The sequence below is a fragment of the Nycticebus coucang genome, chromosome 16 (assembly GCF_027406575.1).
Source record: "Nycticebus coucang isolate mNycCou1 chromosome 16, mNycCou1.pri, whole genome shotgun sequence".
In the NCBI taxonomy this organism is placed as follows: Eukaryota; Metazoa; Chordata; class Mammalia; order Primates; family Lorisidae; genus Nycticebus; species Nycticebus coucang.
This window is the reverse complement of record NC_069795.1, coordinates 72,137,245-72,159,366: the sequence shown is the minus strand read 5'-3', so window position 1 is coordinate 72,159,366 and position 22,122 is coordinate 72,137,245. Positions and strand designations below refer to the sequence as shown.

Here is a 22,122-nt window from a genome sequence, read left to right as displayed (position 1 = left end):
CGACCACAAGGATACAAACAAAAGGTACAAAATCCATCACCAAGCAGACGGGAGTCCCCTCCCCCATGAGAACGGCTCAGAGTGCCCCACAAACAATCGGGCAATGTTCAAAGGTCCTCCCACTACACTCCACAGGAGAGACCCTCTAAAAACTGGACCTAACTCCCCTATTAGGGTGTCACGGCATCCTCCTGCTAGGCATAAAACTGTATAAACTCTATATAGTCTCTACCTGGAATTCTGAGCTCACAGAGCTCCCCTTCACTCACACTGAGGTCTGGAGGCCAGTCCCCCAGGAGTTCAGAGTCTTGGGTGATTTCTCAAGGGGTGTGGACAGGGCCTCGACTGCAGCTGGTTGGCGAGGGCTCAAGGGCACAGGAGTGAGGAGAGGATGGTCGGCAGAGAGGGGACTGCACCGGAGTGGCAGTTCCCTGAGGCACAGTGCGACAGCCGTCCTTTGGTGACAATACGGTCAGGCATAAAACTGGGTAAAACTGTGCGTGTTCTCTGCCCGCAATCCCAGGCTCTCAGTGCTCCCCGCACTCTCCTCTGCTCTCGCTCTAAAGTATGGAGGCGTGTCCCCCAGGAGTCCAGACTCTTGGGTGATTGCTCGAGGGGAGTAGACAGTGCCGGGCTGCAGCCGGTTGGTGCAGACTCTGGGGTACGGGAGCGAGAGAGGACGGTTGGCCAGAAGGGACTGCACCGGAGCAGTGGTTGCCTGAGGCATAAAACAGCAGCCCTCTTTTGCTAGCAATACTGCTCACTCCTGAATATCCTGAAGCCACACCCCTTGTCTCCCTGGGAAATCTGAGTATAGGACTTGCCTGAGGCAACTCCAACTTGCAAACCGGGGAAACTCCCAGGGCGGGGCTGACCAAGAGGTCCGCTTTATTGAACCTAAGATGCACCTGGCCCTCGGGATCGCCAGCCTATAGACAATACAAGAGCAAAGATAAGCAGATTTGGAACTCAATTCAGCTTCTGTTCTGCAGGGGAACCACAAAGTTGTTCTGTTCTGTCAGTAACATTAAACAGGGGTGAGACTGGATCTGAGTGAAAACCCCCCAACCTCCATCAAGTGCCCGAGTTTGTCAGGCCTCACCTCCTCCTGCTGGAGAGAGGCAGAGCGCAGCGGCCTGGAAGACTTCCTTGTGATTCAGGCAGGTGCAAACTCCTGGAGTACGGGTTCACTACATGCAACTGGGTCAGCCAACTGCAGGGCTATCAGTGACTGGGTGTGACAGTGGTGCAAGGTGGGGAAGGAGGCAGCAACCTTCCCAGACTGATCTATTGGCTGGGTGCCTCCTCCTGACTCCACGCAGCATTGGAGCAAGCCACACCAGAGTAGTCATCAGACCCCTGTGATCCAGTTCCCAGAGATCTCTTAAACTTTCTCACCTGAGACAGGTGCAGACTGAGACAATTGATTTGAACCAGTCACCTGAGGACAAATCAGGTGGTGCCCTGGGTGCACAGTGGTAGGAAGGTTTGATTTCCCTTTACCAATTGTTTGCCGGTGGGGGGCAGGGTGACTTAATTGCTGATATTTCTCCACAGCTGAAACTTCAATCCAGAGTATCTGTTTCACTAGCGTGGAACAGAAACCAGCTGAAAACAAGACAGAACAACTTAGTCCCACCACACCAGACAGGGCCCCAGTTTCTGAGGCCACAACACTGTACAGGCCCTCAACAAAGCCCCAGGAGAAAAAAAATCAAAGGGAGTAAAACAACCATGGGGCGGAATCAGTGGAAAAACTCTGGTAACATGAATAACCAGAATAGATCAACTCCCCCCAAGGAAAGATATGGCAGATGTAATCGAAGATCCCATTCATAAACAACTGGCTGAGATGTCAGAAATCGAATTCAGAATTTGGATTGCAGACAAGATTAACAAAGTGGAATTAGGAATTCGAGGAGAAATTCAAAAGTTGTCTCAAGAATTTAACGAATTTAAAGACAAAACCACCAAAGACTTAGACACACTGAAGCAAGAATTTGCAGCCCTCAAAGATATGAAAAATACAGTAGAATCCCTCAGCAACAGAATGGAGCAAGCGGAAGAAAGGATTTCTGACATTGAAGATAAAACCTTTGAACGCTCCCAAACTCTCAAAGAGGAAGAGAAATGGAGAGCATAAATGGATCATTCTCTCCGAGAGCTCTGGGATAATTCGAAGAAGGTCAATATCGGAATCATGGAGTTCCAGAAACAGATGAAGTGGCCTCGCTGGGCACAGAGGCCCTTCTGCATGAAATTATGAAGGAGAATTTTCCAGACATGCCTAGCGATTCTGAAATTCAGATAGCGGACAGCTTCAGAACCCCAGCACAACTCAACCCCAATAAGACATCCCCAGGCATATCATAATTAACTTCACTAAGGTTAATATGAAGGAGAAAATTGTCAAAGCTGCCAGGAGAAAGAAAACCATTACCTTCAAAGGGAAGAATATTAGAATGACTGCAGATCTCTCTGCTGAAACTTTTCAAGCCAGAAGAGGGTGGTCACCGACTTTTAATCCCCTAAAGCAAAACAACTTTCAACCCCGGATCTTGTATTCAGCTAAACTGAGTTTCATTTATGATGGAGAAATTAAATTCTTTAATGACATTCATATGTTGAAGAAATTTGCCATAACCAAACCTGCTCTTCAGGATATTCTCAGACCTATCCTCCATAATGACCAACCCAATCCTATACCACAAAAGTAAACTCACTCAGAAACTTCGGATCAAACTCCAATTTTCACACTGGCGAAAGGATAAAAAATGCCCACTGGATTTTTGAAAAACTCAATACCCAAAACTTCACCAGACTTATCAATATTCTCCATCAATGTGAATGGCTTAAACTGTCCTCTAAGTAGGCATAGGTTAGCTGACTGGATACAAAAACTCAGGCCAGATATTTGTTGCATACAAGAGTCACATCTTAACTTAAAAGACAAATGCAGACTCAGGGTGAAAGGATGGTCATCCATATTTCAGGCAAATGGTAATCAGAAAAAAGCAGGTGTTGCAATTTTATTTGTAGATACAATAGGCTTTAAACCAACAAAAGTAAGGAAGGACAGGAATGGTCACTTCATATTTGTTAAGGGTAATACTCAATAAGATGAGATCTCAATTATAAATATCTATGCACCCAACCAGAATGCACCTCAATTTATAATAGAAACTCTAACAGACATGAACAACTTGATTTCCTCCAGCTCCATAATAGTCGGAGATTTCAACACTCCTTTGGCAGTGTTGCATCGATCCTAAGCAAAGAAATCTTAGATTTAAACCTAACCATCCAACGTTTGGATTTAGCAGACATCTACAGAACATTTCATCCCAACAAAACTGAACACACATACTTCTCATCAGCCCACAGATCTTACTCCAAAATCGATCACATCTTAGGTCACAAGTCTAACCTCAGTAAATTTAAAGGAATAGAAATTATTCCATGCATCTTCTCGGACCACCATGGAATAAAACTTGAGCTGAGTAACAACAGGAATGTGCATACTCATACAAAAACATGGAAGTTAAATAACCTTATGCTGAATGATAGTTGGGTCAGAGATGAGATTAAGAAGGAAATCACCAATTTTTTGGAACAAAACAACAATGAAGACACGAACTATCAGAACCTATGGGACACCACAAAGGCAGTTCTAAGAGGGAAATTTATAGCACTGCAAGCCTTCCTCAAGAGAACGGAAAGAGAGGAAGTTAACAACTTAATGGGACATCTCAAGCAACTGGAAAAGGAAGAACATTACAACCTCAAACCCAGAAAAGAAATAACCAAAATTAGAGCAGAATTAAATGAAATTGAAAACAAAAGAATAATACAACAGATCAATAAATCAAAAAGGTGGTTTATTGAAAAGGTCAATAAAATAGGTAAACCTTTGGCCAACCTAATCAGGAAAAAAAAAAGAGTAAAATCTCTAATCTCATCAATCAGAAAGAACAAAGAAGAAATAACAACAGACTCTTCATCAGAAATCCAAAAAGTCCTTCATGAATATTACAAGAAACTTTATTCTCAGAAATATGAAAATCTGAAGGTAATTGACTGATACTTGGAAGCACGTCACCTTCCAAGACTTAGCCAGAATCAAGTGGAAATGTTGAACAGGCCCATATAAAGTTCGGAAATAGCATCAACCATACCAAACCTCCCTAAAAAGAAAAGCCCGGGACCAGATGGTTTCACGTCAGAATTCTACCAAACCTTTAAAGAGGAATTAGTACCTATATTACTCAACCTGTTCCAAAAGGTAGAAAAAGAAGGAAGACTACACAACACTTTCTATGAAGCAAACATCACCCTGATCCCTAAACCAGGAAAAGACCCAACAAGAAAAGAAAATTATAGACTGATATCACTAATGATATAGATGCAAAAATATTCAACAAGATCCTAACAAACAGAATTCAGCAACACATCAAACAAATTATACATCATGACCAAGTCAGTTTTATCACAGGGTCTCAAGGCTGGTTCAATATACGTAAATCTATAAATGTAATCCAGCACATAAACAAATTAAAAAACAAAGACCACATGATTCTCTCAATCGATGCAGAAAAAGCTTTTGATAATATCCAGCATCCCTTTATGATCAGAACACTTAAGAAAATTGGTATAGAAGGGGCATTTCTTAAACTGATAGAGACTATCTACAGCAAACCCACAGCCAATATCATATTGAGTGGAGTCAAATTGGAATCATTTCCACTCAGATCAGGAACCAGACAAGGCTGCCCATTGTCTCCATTGCTTTTTAACATTGTAATGGAAGTTTTAGCCATAGCAATTAGGGAAGAAAAGACGATCAAGGGTATCCATATAGGGTCAGAGGAGATAAAACTTTCGCTCCTCACGGATGATATAATAGTATATCTGGAAAACACTAGGGACTCTACTACAAAACTCTTAGAAGTGATCAAGGAGTACAGCAGTGTCTCAGGTTACAAAATCAACATTCATAAATCAGTAGCCTTTATATATACCAACAACAGTCAAGTTGAAAAAACAGTTAAGGACTCTATCCCATTCACAGTAGTGCCAAAGAAGATGAAATATTTGGGAATTTATCTAACAAAGGACGTGAAAGATCTCTATAATGAGAACTATGAAACTCTAAGAAAAGAAATAGCTGAAAATGTTAACAAATGGAAAAACATACCATACTCATGGCTGGGAAGAATCAACATTGTTAACATGTCCATACTACCCAAAGCAATATATAATTTCAAAGCAATCCCTATTAAAGCTCCACTGTCATACTTTAAAGATCTTTAAAAAACAATACTTCGTTTTATATGGAATCAGAAAAAACCTCGAATAGCCAAGACATTACTCAGAAATAAAAACAAAGCAGGAGGAATTACGCTACCAGACCTCAGACTATACTACAAATCAATAGTGATCAAAACAGCATGGTATTGGCACAAAAACAGAGAAGTAGATGTCTGGAACAGAATAGAGAACCAAGAGATGAATCCAGCTACTTACCGTTATTTAATCTTTGACAAGCCAATTAAAAACATTCAGTGGGTAAAGGATTCCCTATTTAACAAATGGTGCTGGGTGAACTGGCTGGCAACCTGTAGAAGACTCAAACTGGACCCACACCTTTCACCATTGACTAAGATAGACTCTCACTGGATCAAAGATTTGAACTTAAGACATGAAACTATAAAAATACTGGAGAAGAGTGCAGGGAAAACCCTTGAAGAAATTGGTCTCGGCTAGTATTTTATGAGGAGGACCCCCCCCCCAGACAATTGAAGCAGCTTCAAAAATACACTACTGGGACTTGATCAAAGTAAAAAGCTTCTGCACAGCCAAGAACACAGTAAGTAAAGCAAGCAAACAGCCCTCAGAATGGGAGAAGATATTTGCAGGTTATGTCTCCAACAAAGGTTTAATAACCAGAATCCACAGAGAACTCAAACGCATTAGCAAGAATAGAACAAGGGATCCCATCACAGGCAGGGCAAGGGATTTGAAAAGAAACTTCTCTGAAGAAGACAGGCGTGCGGCCTTCAGACATATGAAAAAATGCTCATCATCTTTAATTATCAGAGAAATGCAATTCAAAACTACTTTGAGATACCATCTAACTCCAGTGACACTAGCCAATATCACAAAATCCCAAGACCAGAGATGTTGGCGAGGATGTGGAGAAAAGGGAACACTTTTGCACTGCTGGTGGGAATACAAATTAATACATTCCTTTTGGAAAGAGATATGGAAAACACTTAGAGATCTAAAAATAGATCTGCCATTCAATCCTGTAATCCCTCTACTGGGCATATACCCAGAAGACCAAAAATCACATCATAACAAAGATATTTGTATCAGAATGTTTATTGCAGCCCAATTCATAATTGCCAAGTCATGGAAAAAGCCCAAGTGCCCATCCATCCATGAATGGATTAATAAATTGTGGTATATGTACACCATGGAATATTATGCAGCCTTAAAGAAAGATGGAGACTTTACCTCTTTCATGTTTACATGGATGGAGCTGGAACATATTCTTCTTAGTAAAGTATCTCAAGAATGGAAGAAAAAGTACCCAATGTACTCAGCCCTACTATGACACTAATTTAGGGTTTTCACAGGAAAGCTATAACCCAGTTACAACCTAAGAATAGGGGGAAGGGAGAAAGGGAGGGGAGGGAGGGGGAAGGTGGGTATAGGGAAAGGGATTGGTGGGATTACACCAGCGGTGCATCTTACAAGGGTATATGTGAAACTTGGTAAATGGTCTGTGAAGCTAGTAAATGATGCCCCATGATCATATCAATGTACACAGCTATGATTTAATAATAAAAAAATAAAAAAACTTTTCAGCTAAAACTTTCCAAACCAGAAGAGAATGGTCATCCACCTTTAACTCTCTTAAACAAAATAATTTTCAACCCAGGATTCTATATCCTGCTAAACTAAGCTTCAAAATTCATGGAGAAATCTAATCTTTTTCTGACATGCAAACATTAAGGAAAATTGCCCTAGTGAGACCAGCTCTACAGCGAATAGTTAGATCTATTATCAATACTGTCCATTACAATTGACCACCACCAAAGTAAACACAGAGAAACTAAAGGTCAAAATGTAGCTTCCAAAATGTCACAAAGGAAAAACTATGCAATGGATTTCACAAAATAAGATGAATAGAACTCCACTGTACTTATAAATTCTCTCAATAAATGTAAATGTCTTGAACTCCCCACTGAAGAGGCACATGCTGGCTGACAGGATAAAAATACATCCATATGTTCTCTACAGGAAACACACCTAACCTTGAAAGATAAATCAAGTAGGCTTCATTCCAGGGATGCAAGGCTGTTTAACATATGCAAATCTATAAATGTAATTCGCCATCTCAATAGAAGCAAAAATAAAGAGGATCATATGATCTTCTCAATCGATGCAGAAAAAGTATTGGATAAAATTCAGCATACTTTTCTAATAAGAACACTTAAGAAAATAGGCACAGGAGGCACTTTTCTTTTTATTTTTTTTATTTTTTTTATTTTTATTTTTTTTGTGGAGACAGAGTCTCACTTTATGGCCCTCGGTAGAGTGCCGTGGCCTCACACAGCTCACAGCAACCTCCAACTCCTGGGCTTAAGCGATTCTCTTGCCTCAGCCTCCCGAATAGCTGGGACTACAGGCGCCCACCACAACGCCCGGCTATTTTTTGGTTGCAGTTTGGCCGGGGCCGGGCTTGAACCCGTCACCCTCGGTATATGGGGCCGGCGCCTTACCGACTGAACCACAGGCGCCGCCCAGGAGGCACTTTTCTTAAACTGATTGAAATCATCTATGACAAACCCATAGCTAATATCGTACTGAATGGAATAAAACTGAAAGCTTTCCCACTTAGAACTGGAACCAGACAAGAATATCCACGATTGCCACTATTGTTCAACATAGTTCTGGAAGTTCTAGCCAATGCAATCACGCAAGAGAAGAATATAATGGGCATCCAATGGGCAAAGAGGAGGTCAAACTTTTGCTCTCAGCCAAAGATAAGATCTTATACTTAGAGATCCCAAAGACTTAACTACAAGACTCCTGGAAGAAATCAAGAAATACAGTAATGTCTCAGGGTACAAAATCAATGTCTGCAAATCAGTAGCCTTTGTATATGCCAACAACAATCAGGATGAGAAGCTAATCAAAGGCACAATTCCCTTCACAGTAGCTTCAAAGAAAATTAAATTCCTAGGAATTTACCTAACAAAAGAGTGAAGGACCTCCACAAAGAGAATTAGGAAACCCTGAGAAAAGAAATAGCAGAAGACTTTACCAAATGGAAGAGCATACCAGGCTCTTAGCTGGGAAGAATCTATGTTGTTCAAATGTCTATACTTCCCAGGCAATCTACAGATTCAATGCAATCACCATAAAAATACCATCATCATACTTTAAAAATTTGGAAAAAATAGTTCATTTTGTATGGAACCAGAAAAAAGCTGCATATAGCCAGGGCAATTCTAAGTAATAAAAACAAAGCCAGGGGCATCACTTTACCAGACCTTGGGCTATATTACAAGTTCATAGTAATCAAAAGAGCATGGTTTTGGCATAAATCTGGAGACACATCTTCCAAAAACACCTTTTCCATGGCAATGTTACTGATAATGTAGATGGCTTTTATCACAGTGATGTATTAGGTAAGCGGGTATGTGCTGAGTACCAGGAGGCACTCCAAAATGCATCTCTATCATCTTTTCCTCTCCAAGGCTCTGCCTCCCTGGATGCCAACCATGCCTTCAGGCCAAGGAATGAGAAGACCGTGTTGCTTTCCTTTGATTCAAAAAAATTTTCATAATCTCCACAATATCGGTTGCCATTAAATATGTGAGGAAGCAGAGGGTTGCCCTAAGCAGGCTTCTTTTCTGGGGGATGTTTTTGTACATCCATCGCCTCTTTTGACACTGTGATATCCCCCTCCTCAAAGTTTATTTTGTTCACTTCCAGAAATCTAACCACATCCTGCTGCTGCTGCTTTATGACCAAAAAGCCCAAGGAAGAGGCAAGAACTTGCAGATGACTGTCCACCTCACAGTGCCCATAACTGACACTTTGCCCCTAGGTGCCAGGCTGGCACAGACCCAGAGAGTGAACTCGGCTTACAGTGGCAGATCCGAGCACAGCACTGCCATCAGGGAATAATACCAGGATCAGCAGAATGGTTTTCAAAGTATAAACAATAGACAACCTACATCAGAACCAACCAGAATGTTCATTTAATAAAAAGCCCCAGTCGTACTGAGTCAGAATCTCTGAGAGGAGGAGCCTGTGTGTCTGCATCTTAAGTTATGATCATGCTAAGATATGACAGCTGTTGGTGTAGCAGAACACGTCTGTATTTTCTGTTCCATCTCTAATCTGTCACAGTTTAACAATAAATCATTTGCTGACGATGTTTTCAATAGTTTAAAAATAAATCATTTCCTGACAATGTTTTCAATGGTTGCCATTGTTCTGCTCATACTGGGGTTTTGCCAGGACTCCTCAACGTCAACCCAGCAAGCTACTCCACATCTACCTTTTCATTCTTCTTTACAGAGTCCTTATGAGGTGGTTGGGTGATAGGTTTTGCTGTGTGACAGATTGTGGTGGCAGCTGTCTCCTCCTGTGCTAAGCAGAATACTAGGCACAATTAGTCATTTCCTCAGGGTTGCTCAGCTCAGGAATTCATTCACACTGATCTCACAAGAAAGGAATACGGCATACCAAGGCCAATTAACTTGTTTTCAATAGGGGACTTGGGGTTTGAAGGTAGGCAGGGCTGTCTACAAAGACAGTCATTCCCTTCTTGGGGAGCAGATCCCTAGAGAATCCCAAGCCTGCTTCCTGCTGTGCATGTCAAGGAACCTTCTGCTCAGGGCACGGGTCATGCCTGGGAGAAGTTCCTACAGATTCCCGACTCTCCCTGGCTTATCAGTTACAGACACAGGCTGCTCACTGACCAGGCTATCTTCTCCATTTTCTCCTTTGCCCCTTTGTTCTAGAAAACCTTGGGCGGCTTCTCTTTTAAGCCTATGGTTTTCCCTTTCCTGACTGATGCAGTCATTACCTCCCCCCAGCTGAACTAGCTCTGGGAAGCTGTTAATAGTAGAAGCTAGTTTACTGGGAAGCTAGAAAACTATAAAAATGGAAACATATGCAAGGTTTGGCTATTGTTACCATTAAGTTGGTCATCCTCGGGTTACGGTGTGTCCATGATGTGTTTTCCCAGCCATAATACAAGCTCTGTAAGCTCAGAGACCATGTTTTGTCATTTATTCCATTAGTGTTACTTTTTTCTATTTTAAATGTTACTTTTTTCTATTTAAAATTTTCTAGTGTTTGTACAAAATAGTGTTTAACTACATAATAGGTGTAAAATAACAGATGACCGGTAGGAAAGTTTAACTTACCATTAGATTTTGTGAGGCGCAGGGCAGGTAAATTGAGTCCATTTGCATCTGTGGCAGTGTATCTGTATGTGGAGTGCATATTCCTACTTTTGATGAGGGCTGCTTGTCTCTTTGCTCTCTTAACATCCTCCAGTTGAAGGTTATTGTCATTAAGCTGACATTCTATAAATTCACTGTTACAATCTTCCCAGGACTCCTGTTCTTTGTCCAGTTGAACTCTCTTGATCATGTTCTCAATCTCATCTTTAGCCTGTATCACGTCTCTGATAAACCCTACAATCTTAATGAAAGGCTTCTTATGGTCCAGAGAAATGGTAATATCTAACTTCTTCTGTAACTCATTCAATTTCTGAAATTCCTTTTCACCAAAGTCTTTGATAAACTCATCTTCACAGACATAAATCAACTGTTCCTTTTTTTATCAGGTCCTGTATCCAGGAGATAGTGTTTCCCACACATTCTATATTTTCACCACACACCTCAAAAATTGCTGATTCTGTTTTCTTTTCCAAAACCAAAGGAGTCTGTGTTTTGGGAGTTTGCCTTGAAAAGCCCACAAGGGCTAAAGAGAAAAGAAAGATTAGATATTTTCCATGTGACACAAATGCTAGGAACATGCACTTCATAAAATTAAACAACTCACATGCAAGGTTAGACACCATAGACTGTTGGGGAGAAGCCCGAGACCCTTCTCTTTTTTTCATGCTGGCATAAAACACATTTAGCATTTGAGGCAGAAAGATAACAACTTTAACTTTTTTCACAGACTGGGCTGCTCCTTTCTGGATAAAGTCTTCAATGGCATCCAGTATGGCTTCAGCAACCTTATCTGGGTCTTGTTTGGCATTTTCTGGAAAAGCAAATAATAAAAATGACTGAAGAAAAAAAAAAGACCCAACTGGAAAAGGCTGAGGAATAAAATAGGTGCTCACAGAATAAATGCCCATCCCCCAATTCTTCCATCACAGTGACATTCTCAGCAAACATTCTGAAGTCCTACATGCCCTGGGGAGTTTCTGTTCCAGGATGTCAGGAAGCCAACAGCTTAGCAATGAACAAAGGACCCAGCACCTTTGATTCTGGTGTCTGACATCCTGTGTGTTCTAGTCAGCCACTCCCAGCTCACTGCCTTCTTCCCCCTCCTATTACAGACACAGGTAACCTTCCTTTTTGGCTCACTAGGGTCTTCCAAAAATCCATACAAAGCAGAAGATGCTAATATATGTTGAAATAACATGCTCTTTAAAAGAAAACATTTTGGGGCTCAGTCATCACTTGATTTTATGTGTGTATCCTTATTCTTCCAGATATCTCTGGGAAGTTGATTAAAACTAAGCTAATTTTGTAAGATATGTGGAGCCATATGTTATTTGTTATAACCTATACTTTTTGTAACATGAGATAGCTATGAGCATTGAGGGAGCCTCTCCTCCCATATGCTGTGAGATTTTAGCTGACCGGCAGGGATGCAGGTAGCCACCCTGAGCAGATCCTTTCCTGTTTGCAGCAAGCTCCACATCCTGTTCCTTAAGCCGTGGAAGCCACTGCCTAGGTAAGATCAAAAAAGTCCCTTTCAGCCATGGAAACAGTCCCTAGAGAATGGCAGCTGGCAAAGTCACAGCATGGGCAATGTAAAAGTTCCCTGGCTAGCTGGTCAGATGGACTAAGAGCCCACTTGGATGATACCACCACTACTGTAGAGAACAGCAAATCTCCGTCTTGGCTGGGCAGACAATTAGAGGAATGTAGACGAACCCCACATAAAATTAACCCAAAGGATTTCTTCAGTTTTCTTTTATTAGATGATCAGGGAAAGAGAGATGTTCTCCTTTGAAAAACTGTAGTTTTCCCATGGTATTTGGAAGTGAATAATTTGGATGAAAATGATCATCCTTGTTATTTTCTGGGCATTCTTTTGATACTCTAACCCATATCTTGCTTTCTGTAAGTCCAGACCATTCTTCATAATGTCCTAGATGGAATTCTATACCTACTTTACTACTATTCTGTTTCTAAAACACATTCATTCATAAGGATATATTTGTTCACTTTCATGGTTCACATCTATCATGTCCCATCACAGGCTAGACACTCAGCTTGTTAACACACAGAGGATGTGATATGTAGGGCTGAACAGGTGTTCTATAGGTGAAGTCTGGAAAGTTAAGGAAAGGCTACACCAGGTGGAGCCATATAATGGGTACGTATGTTCAACCTGGCATGTGAAGGGGAACAGATTCATTTTTGAGAAAGATAAATCTGGAGGGATGTAGAGGAGACACTGGGGCAGGGAACCCAGGTCTAGCTAGGAGGCTACCATAACAGTTCAAAAATAGAGGATGAAGAGGAGGGAAAAATCCAGAAGGAAGAGCAGGGATTGAGGAGCTATTCAGGAAGTCACATCAGCAAGACCTAGAGGCCACCTGGGTTTATCCTTGACCCTTTCCTCTCCCTCTTTTGCCACAGACATACCTTCACTACATCATGGGTCAATTTCTGTTTACATGCCTTTTACCTTGGGTGCTCCTTGTGCAAGGGACCCTTTTCTCAGTCATCTTTCTATCCCCAATGCCTTAAGTGGTGCCTGGCACGTGTGGGCACTCAGTAAGCATTCACCTGATTAACTACTAAGCTAATGAAAATAGGAGTGATAAAAAGTGTGCAGTCAAAGGAGAAGGTGATAGTTTTCATGGGGTAGGGAATGTAAGAGGAAGAGCAGTTTGGGCAGAAGACCTAAAAAATAAATCTTTTAAAAGGGAAAAAAAAAAAAAAGAAGACAATGAATGGGAGTTTGGAGTCTGCATTGAGCTTGAGGTACCGGCAGGCATTGCTGACCTCTTTTCTTATGCAGATGTCTAGGAAGGACAGAGAATGAGTCCTTTGACTGCCAGAGGCTGCCTTAATCCCAGCCTCAAGTCAATTTATAACCACCACTAGGGGAGAAAGCTTCCCCATCTGTGAGTCTTGGGACCAGCTCAGGTGCTGATAAAGACTTAATTGCCCAGACCAGTGATACAATCGGGTCGGTGGAACAAAGGAGAGGTTTACAGTAACCCATAAATATATCAACATGTACATATTTATACAAACTGAAACTGCCTCTTTTCCTTGTTTCTTCTGGGGATTTCACTGGGCAGATCTACGGCACCTATGGGTTGACTGCTTTCTTGGCCCAAATCAACTGATGGTGGAAACACAAGACTAGAGCTCAGAGAAAAAAGCAGATGGAGACAGACTGGGGAATCAATCGTGGGTATCTAAAACATAAATAGATACATAGATAGCTGATAAATAGATAGATAAAATGTTGATTAACCATCTGGGAATAAATGCTACCATAAGGGGAATGAAACATAAAGGGATCAAAAATTATACTTTTGGATATAGGAAAGAAGTGGGCATAGAATTCCATCTCGAAACATTCCGAGGAAGGGCATAGGATTACAGAAAGCAAGACATGGGTCAGAGGATCAGAATGCCCAGAAAGTAGCAAGAATGGTTAAGTTTACTGAGGCTACATTTTTGGAGAGCCTAGAATGTCAGCCAAAGACATTCAAACTTAGATTCCTGAGCAACAGAATGACGGATCCATGCCTAAGTGTTTTCCCACCGGGACAGGGAAGTCCCACTGACTTCAGGCCTGAGAGTGCAGCCTCCTTTGGCCAGTAAGGGAGATCACGTGGGAATTCCTAATCAGTGCACTTGAGTCTGATTCCTGGGGAAATAGCTCAAAAAGCACCACCTCTAATGATTCACCCAAGTGCCATCCTTGTATATGAAGAGTCACTTCATCATTATAGGGTTCAAAGATAATGAGAACCTCAAAGAGGAAATGGTCCAAAACAAGAAAGTGGAGATTTGAGTAGATGACCCACCAGGTTCTGGTGACAGGGAAACTTTTACACCGAGACACCCTTAGGTCCAGTGACATGCCAGCTGCTGAGCTGAAGGCTGGAAATGCTCATCTGGGAGTCAGCTGGGCTAAGTCGGAAGTTGATGCAGCAGTGTTCTCCATGGAGAGGGGACAGCAGAAAAAGTTAAGGACTAAATAATGTAGATGATGCAGGGAACTGAGGGGGAAAAAAGGAAGGAACCCATGAAGGAGAGCAAGGGACGGCCTTCCTTTTCATTTTTTTCCTTTCCCTTCTTTTCCTTCTCTCCCTTTCTCTTCTTTCTGTCTCTCTAATATTCCAACACCATCTTGTCTTTTCTTCATTTTTTTCCTCTTTTATGTAAACTGTTCCCAGGCTTTGCTCCTCCTCCTGGGGGCTGCCCTGGGGAGATGCCGCTGTCAGCTCCTGGATTAACTGTCCCTGCCCTGGCTCAGACTCAGCAGTGATGGCATCAACACTCAGCACCAAACCTAAACCAAAGGGAGAGTGGATGCCTTGGGATTTAGCCTTGACAGCCAGAAGCCACAAACCTGTCCCAATGGCAGGGAGGGAAATGGATGAATAATTCCGTTTTTCACACTCCTGCAAAACATGTGAAACTGATTTCTTGACATCATTTCCACCAACAACATGAATGATATTCTTGCACTTCAGTGATCTGCCTCCAGTAATTATGTAATCACGTTTGCCCTGTTGAGCTGGGAAACAAAAAGATGAAATATTAGATGTTGAACACCTTGTTTGTTTAGAAAGAAAAATGTCTGATTTGGCAAATAAGCAACTTCTGAATAAATACCTCCTGAAATACTCCCTTTGATTAAAGTTTATGGTTTAACTTTTCTTTTTAATTGTGAGGTTACTTTTCACTTCTAATTCTCAGCGATTGGCATTCTTTAGTTAAATGTGTGGTTTTAAAATTAATGTTTTGTCTTCCCATACCAAGACTTTCCTCAGCTTCTCTTTAGCCTCCCATCCAATTACAAATAGGACCAAAAAATAGCACTGTACTATTACTCCGAGGTAACTTGTAGATAATATTCCATTTCCACATTTTGTCCAGCACATTCTAATATTGCTCTGGAGACCCCTACATGAGCAAATCAAGATGATAACAAAGATGAATACAAAGTCACTGTGATTTTTGTGTGGGCAAGAGACTTGAACAGAAACTTCTCTGATGAAGATAGGCACATGGCCTACAAACACATGAAAAAATGCTCATCATCCTTGATCTTCCAAGAAATGCAAATCAAAACCACTTTGAGATATCATCTAACTCCAGTGAGATCAGCCCACATCACAAAATCCCAAAACTACAGATATTGGTGTGGATGCAGAGAGAAAGGAATGCTTCTACACTGCTGGAGGGAATGCAAGTTAATACGACCTTTTTGGAAAGAAGTTTGGAGAACACTCAAGGAACTAAAAGTAGACCTACCGTTCGATACTGCAATTCCTCTACTAGGTATATACCCAGATGATCAAAAATTGGTTTACAACATAGACATTTGCAACAGAATGTGTATTGCAGCCCAATTCATAATAGCCAAAATATGGAAATAGCCCAAGTACCCATCGACACTGAATGGATTAACAAATTTTGGTATATGTACACCATGAACTACTATGCAGCCATAAAAAAAGATGGAGACTTCACATCTTTTATGTTTACCCGGATGGAGCTAGAACATATTCTTCTTAGTAAAGTATCTCAAGAATGGAAAAAAAACTATCCAATGTACTCAGTACTACTATGAAATCAATATATAACCACCTACACACTCATATGATGGCAAAAAAGTAGAAGGGAAGAGAAGAGAGAGGGGAAGGGAGAGGGGATGTGGGAGGAGGGAGAGTATTTGGGGGGACCTCACCTAATGTGCATGATGCAATGGTACATTTCAAAACTATTATGGAATGAATATAATTGTGATGGATGTGTTACTTAGTTCAATGTAAACATTTCACATTGTATATCGAAGCAGTACCCTGAACCCCATAAATGCATCAATGTACAAAGTTATGATTTAATAAAAAATAATTAATTTTTAAAAAGTCACTATGGTATATGTGGATCAGAAAGCTTTCCTCATTAGCTAAGTCCATTCTCCGTCATCAGAGGAATCCAACAACCTGGGCATTGCTAATGACAAAGAAGCAAAATGCATAAAATAGGCCAGGCGTGGTAGTTCACGCCTGTAATGCTAGCACTCTGGGAGGTTGAAGCAGGTGGATAACTTGAGCTCAGGAGTTCAAGACCAGCCTGAGCAAACAGTCGAGACACTGTCTCTACTAAAAATAGAAAAACTGAGGCAAGAGGATCAATTGAGCACAACGCTTGAGGTTGCTATGAGCTATAATTCCATAACACTCTAGTCAGGGTGCCAGAGTGAGACTCTGTCTCAAAAAGAAAAAAAAGAAAATAACTGTTATTAATTATGAGAAAACTTGTCAAAATAATTTAAAAGGCTGGGTGTGGTGGCTTTTGCCTATAATCTGAGCAATTTTGGAAGCCAAGGGTGGAAGGACCACTTGAGACCAGGAGTTTGAGACCAGCTTGGACAACCTAGCAAGACCCCATTTCACAAACTAGTTTTTAAAATTAGCTGGGTATAGTGATGTGCACCTATAATCCCAGTTACTTGGATGTTGAGTTAAGAGGATTTCTTGAGACCGGGAATTTTAGGTTGCAGTGAGTGATGATGATGTCACTGCACCACTGCACTCTAGCCTGGGTGATACAGTGAGACTGTGTCTCAAAAAATAACTTGATTATTATTAACAGGCCAAAGTTATAAACACCAGTTTGGCTACAGAAACACTCCTTTCATGGCATCTCCTGTGCTAACTATTACACCATCAAAACGATACATGTAAAGTACCTGCTTCAAGATTAAATTTGCCCGATGTTGAATTTACGATCACATCCGCCTCTTCTGTGGTGATATCCCCAGAAGCCACCTGGTAGATGATGGGGCCAATCTTCATTTCATGCACTCCTGAATGAGGGCTAGAGATAGTCCCATAAAAACCTGAAAGAAAACAAGTGGAGTCAATAACCAAGTTAGTAACAGCAAGAATGACTTGGGTGTCACGCTGCTCACATGTGCCCCTCTCATACACTTTCCTTCTCTCTGTGACCTCTGGCCTCAGGTGGCCCTGACCCTGAGCCCCGGTCATGATCTGTTTCTGGAAAAGAATCAGAAAATACAATACATGTCAAACATGAACTCGGGTGCTGGCCAAAGTGAAGTCAGCCCACTGAAGCCTCCTTCTCTCTCATTGATTACAACAAAAACTCAGGACAAATACAAACAGCCACTATCAGAACTTTGAGAAATAACAATGGCAGCAAACGGACTGAGAAAGGGGGGTGAGGGTGGGAAGGAGACTTTCCCAGTCTGTTCTTTTTAAAATTTTTTCCTATTTTCTCTCCCAACTTTGACTAAAGGGTGGCCCTTATTGCACATGGCAGCAGGCAGGAAAATTCTTAGAGAATCTCTATCTTTGTGGCCAGAGTATTGAGAAAAGTGTCCCTGTGTGATTAAAGTATGGAGGGAAGACCCATTTACCCACCTATTTGTCATTGTTGTTGTTGGAGACCGGGTCTCTCTGTTATTGGGGCTAGAGTGCAATGGCATCATTATAGCTCACAGCAACCTCAAACTCCAGGGCTCAAGTGAAGTTCCATCCTCCTCAAAGTACTAGGATTACAGCTGTGAGCCACTGTGCCTTTTCTTTTTTGATCCAAGCCCTTGCCCGAGATGATCTCAGGTGCAGAACTCCACATTGACAACACAGGAAACCAAAACTCCAAGAGATATTCTGTGTTTCTGACCAGAATAATCAGGGATGAGCAGCACCCTGTGGTCTGTAAAAGTGGGTGAGTAGCTGGATGTGACTTTTTTTCTCACTTTCTTTTCTACCTCCACTTTTCCCAAGGGCAACCCTGGTGATGCAAAATTGTGAGGCGGGACAATAGCCCAGGTAAACTCTGTGGGAACCCTGTCTTTCTGGCCAGAGGACCTAGAAAATGAAAGCCAGCGAGTGGGGAAGGAGCCTAGAAAGGTGACAGCTGGAGACAGGGTTGACACTCATGAGTAGGGCAGACCCAAAGCAGCACAGCAAAGGCTTTGAGAGCTGATCCTTGGAGCCATTGCCTGAAGAAGCAGAACTCGCAGGATGAACTTAATGGACTGATGCCCTGCTCAACAATCAAACAAAAACAATCAACTTTCTCCAGAGGATTTTAAGAAGACCCACGTCTCACAACATATTATGTAAAATGCCTACCCTATATTCCAAAATTGCTTGTCATACAAAGAACCAGAAGAATGTGAGCAACTCATAGGATAAAGGTAATTGGTAGATGCCAATCCCAAAGTGATCCAGATGTTGGAATTATCAAAGACTTTAAAGGCGTCTACTATAACTATGAGCCACGAGATCAAAGTAAACACATTTGAATGAACAGAAATGACGTGGAATGAATAGAAAAATAGGATTGAAGAAATAGAAACTATGTTACAAAGAACCAAATGGACATTTGAGAATTTAAAATGCAGTATCTAATGTAAAAATTCACTGGATGGAGAAAAGACTCAGCGAACTTGAAAGCAGATCAATATAAATGATCCAATCTGAAGAAAAGAGAGAAAAATGATGAGGTGGGGCTGGGGAAAATGGCTCCTCACAGACCTCTGGGATGCTACCAAAAGGCTCAGTGTTGACATTTTGGAGTATCAGAAGAAGACACGAAAGGGACTGATGCAGACAAAAATATTTAAGGAGATAATAACTTCAAGATTTCCAAATTTGAGGGAGAACAAATAGCTTCTTATATTCAAGAAGTTTCACTGAACTCCAAACAGGATAAACACAAATATAACAATAATAAATATGACAGAGGTAAAGCATTTGTTAGTATCGTCTCCCTAAATACGTCTACTTTAAAAAATACATGTCACATTAACCTTAGAAAATAGTCATTCTGTCACTGCTGACAACCCATTAGGCAGATTATATGAGCCGGCCACCCTTCTGTTCTGTTCCAGATCACATAAACATGGCCAGTGTCTTGCATGCTCAGGTGTAAGGAACATAATTCAAGTATCTTATCACTCGTTGGACTTTTTTCATAGACACCATCACTACCATCTTTTACCTGTCGCTGAATAGGTAATTACCAACAAGAAATCATTTCTCAACTTAAAAGCTTTACTAGACCTGGTGTATCTTGTGTATCTTCAGCCTTGGGAATTTTATCACTGATGAGATTTTCATTAATCCTGCTGGCAAATTCATCTGAAAATGCCTGAAAATATAAACATAGTTTTCACCATTATACTCTTGAACAAATTTGATTCATTAGGGTTTTGATTCTGCATCCAAACATACATATTGGGGAGAGCACAATTCTCAAACGGTATTAATTCGTTGCAGATTTTTCAAGTTATGTAAACAATACATGTATTTGTATTTCTATAATGTGTGTTAGGAAACTTACCAAAAATGTAAACAAAGATATAAATACAAGGATATTGATTATGCTATTCATAATAAAAAAATTAAATTTAAAAATTAAATTGTGAAATAAATTTTGGTATATCTTTGTGTTGGAATATTTATTGGTCATTAAAAATTATATTTTCAAAGAATATTTAATGAAATAGAGAAATATTCATTTTATACTATCAAATGAATAAAGATATTAAATTGCATAGCATATAATCTGACTTTAAAAAGTACATATGTAGGAAAGAAGACTGGAATAAATACAACTAAAGATTTAATGCATTTGTATTGTTCAAAGTTTTGCAGTGAACATGTATTACTCTCATAATTAGTAAAAGCAAAAAACTTCCCTATTGTAAAAATTGGTGTTAAGAGAATTTTGTGGGCGGCGCCTGTGGCTCAGTCGGTAGGGCGCTGGCCCCATATACCGAGGGTGGCGGGTTCAATCCCGTCCCCGGCCGAACTGCAACAAAAAAATAGCCGGGTGTTGTGGCAGACGCCTGTAGTCCCAGCTACTTGGGAGGCTGAGGCAAGAGAATCGCTTAAGCCCAGGAGTTAGAGGTTGCTGTGAGCTGTGTGACGCCATGGCACTCTACCGAGGGCCATAAAGTGAAACTCTGTCTCCACAAAAAAAAAAAAAAAAAAAAAGAATTTTGTTGGAAAAAAACGCCAAGTGACTGAAGACTGATACAACAATGGGAGAAGGACCCAGACAGGCAGTAAAGCAAGGGTCTCAGACTCACAGCCTCGGAGCTATGGGCACCGCCAGGCACATAAGGCTCATGTGTAAAGGAGCCTGAGTTGACTCTGGAGAACTAGAGAGCACCTTCCACTCAGTCACAGCAAACTGTCCCTAGCAGGAACCCATGTCCACTGTGCCAGAAGTTTTTGTTTGCTTGTTTGTTTTTGAGACAGAGTCTCAATATGTCACCCTCGGTAGAGAGCAGTGGTGTCATAGCTCATAGCAACCTCAAACTCTTGGGCTTAAGCGATTCCCTTGCCTCAACCTCCCAAGTAGGTGGGACCACAGGCGCCCACCACAATATCTGGCTATTTTTCTGTTGCAGTTGTCATTGTTGTTTAGCTGGACCAGGCTGGGTTTGAACTTGCCAACCTTGGTGTATGGCTGGTGCCCTACCCACTGAGCTATGGGCACCGCCAGAAGTTTTGAAATGTCAGTTCATAGAGCACATCTGGAGTTTTATGTAAAATTTGTTATTTTTCAATGTTAGCAACTGATTCAAATATTTTTAAAGTAGTCCAAATAAAGCACATTTAGTGTTCATGTTCAAACCATGGGCTGTTGTTTACCTACACCTGTTACAGTCTGTACTCATAAACATCTCAGTAAGTTTTGCTAATTTTGTTGCAAAAATATAGCAGAAGATTATCTTTAAAAGTCCTAAGAGAAAAAGTGTAACAGCTATGTATAGAGAATTAGTATCATTTCAAATGACATTAAAGGTATCTGTACAGGCTAATCCTTTTTCTAGAACAGTTGCAGATTACTCAGAATCTAAAGAAAACAAAGGCTGGGGTTGCATGAAAATAGTGAGATTTGAAGATTCAGCTCTATGTCACAGGACTCATGCCCGCATCCGATTCGCCATTTATTCAAACACATTCAGTTCATTTTGTCTGTGTAAATATTAGCTCCAATGTGAATATGGTTATAGGAGGGAAAGTATGGGCTATTTTCCATGTGTTACTGTTCCATGATCCACGCCACTTTGCACAATGCACGTCACAGGAGGTTATTAAGTAGAAGTAACTAATTACATAGGATAGTAAATGGACCACATATTTCACTCAGGTGATTTGGCTGCCTGATTAGAATTGAACTTAGATTTGCTGACTGTCAGAGAACTTATAGGTAGTGTCCAGCTCCCGAAAATAATAAAGTAGGGCCTAAAAATTCAGGTGGTCCAATGATCCATGGACATTGCTTGAGTTGCTGACTTTTATCTGTTAAATTTTTGCAGTATCATGGAAATTTTCAAACATTTAATGTCATCTACTGTACTGGATTAAATAAAGACTAGGAGTGCAGGGTTAATGGCTTAAATGCCTCTTGTGCTTCCATAATTGTGAGTCCAGTGGCTCGTCCACAGCTGATGGGGGCTGACTGATGGGCTCCCTATGACTGAAGATGCTTCTGGTGTTTTTGGTCCCAACTCTCCTGCTCACATGGGGATGTGATGACTGGATCTGACTTTCCTCCTCACTTGTATCCCGTACTGACATTTTTTTATTGTTAGGGCTAC

The 22,122-nt window shown here is 41.1% G+C and overlaps 1 protein-coding gene and 1 pseudogene across 1 annotated transcript in view; both read right to left on the bottom strand.

The window, feature by feature from the left end:
• LOC128567580 (protein mono-ADP-ribosyltransferase PARP14-like) overlaps positions 1-22,122 on the bottom strand; it is an 86,087-nt gene that overhangs the window by 29,390 nt on the left and 34,575 nt on the right. Inside the window, 6 exon segments of the mRNA XM_053564865.1 lie at positions 10,452-10,869; positions 10,871-11,013; positions 11,095-11,301; positions 14,875-15,042; positions 17,227-17,376; positions 19,571-19,658. Coding sequence (XP_053420840.1) covers positions 10,452-10,869; positions 10,871-11,013; positions 11,095-11,301; positions 14,875-15,042; positions 17,227-17,376; positions 19,571-19,658 — 1,174 coding nt within the window.
• On the bottom strand, positions 8,683-10,233 carry LOC128568073 (SH3 domain-binding glutamic acid-rich-like protein 2; annotated as a pseudogene).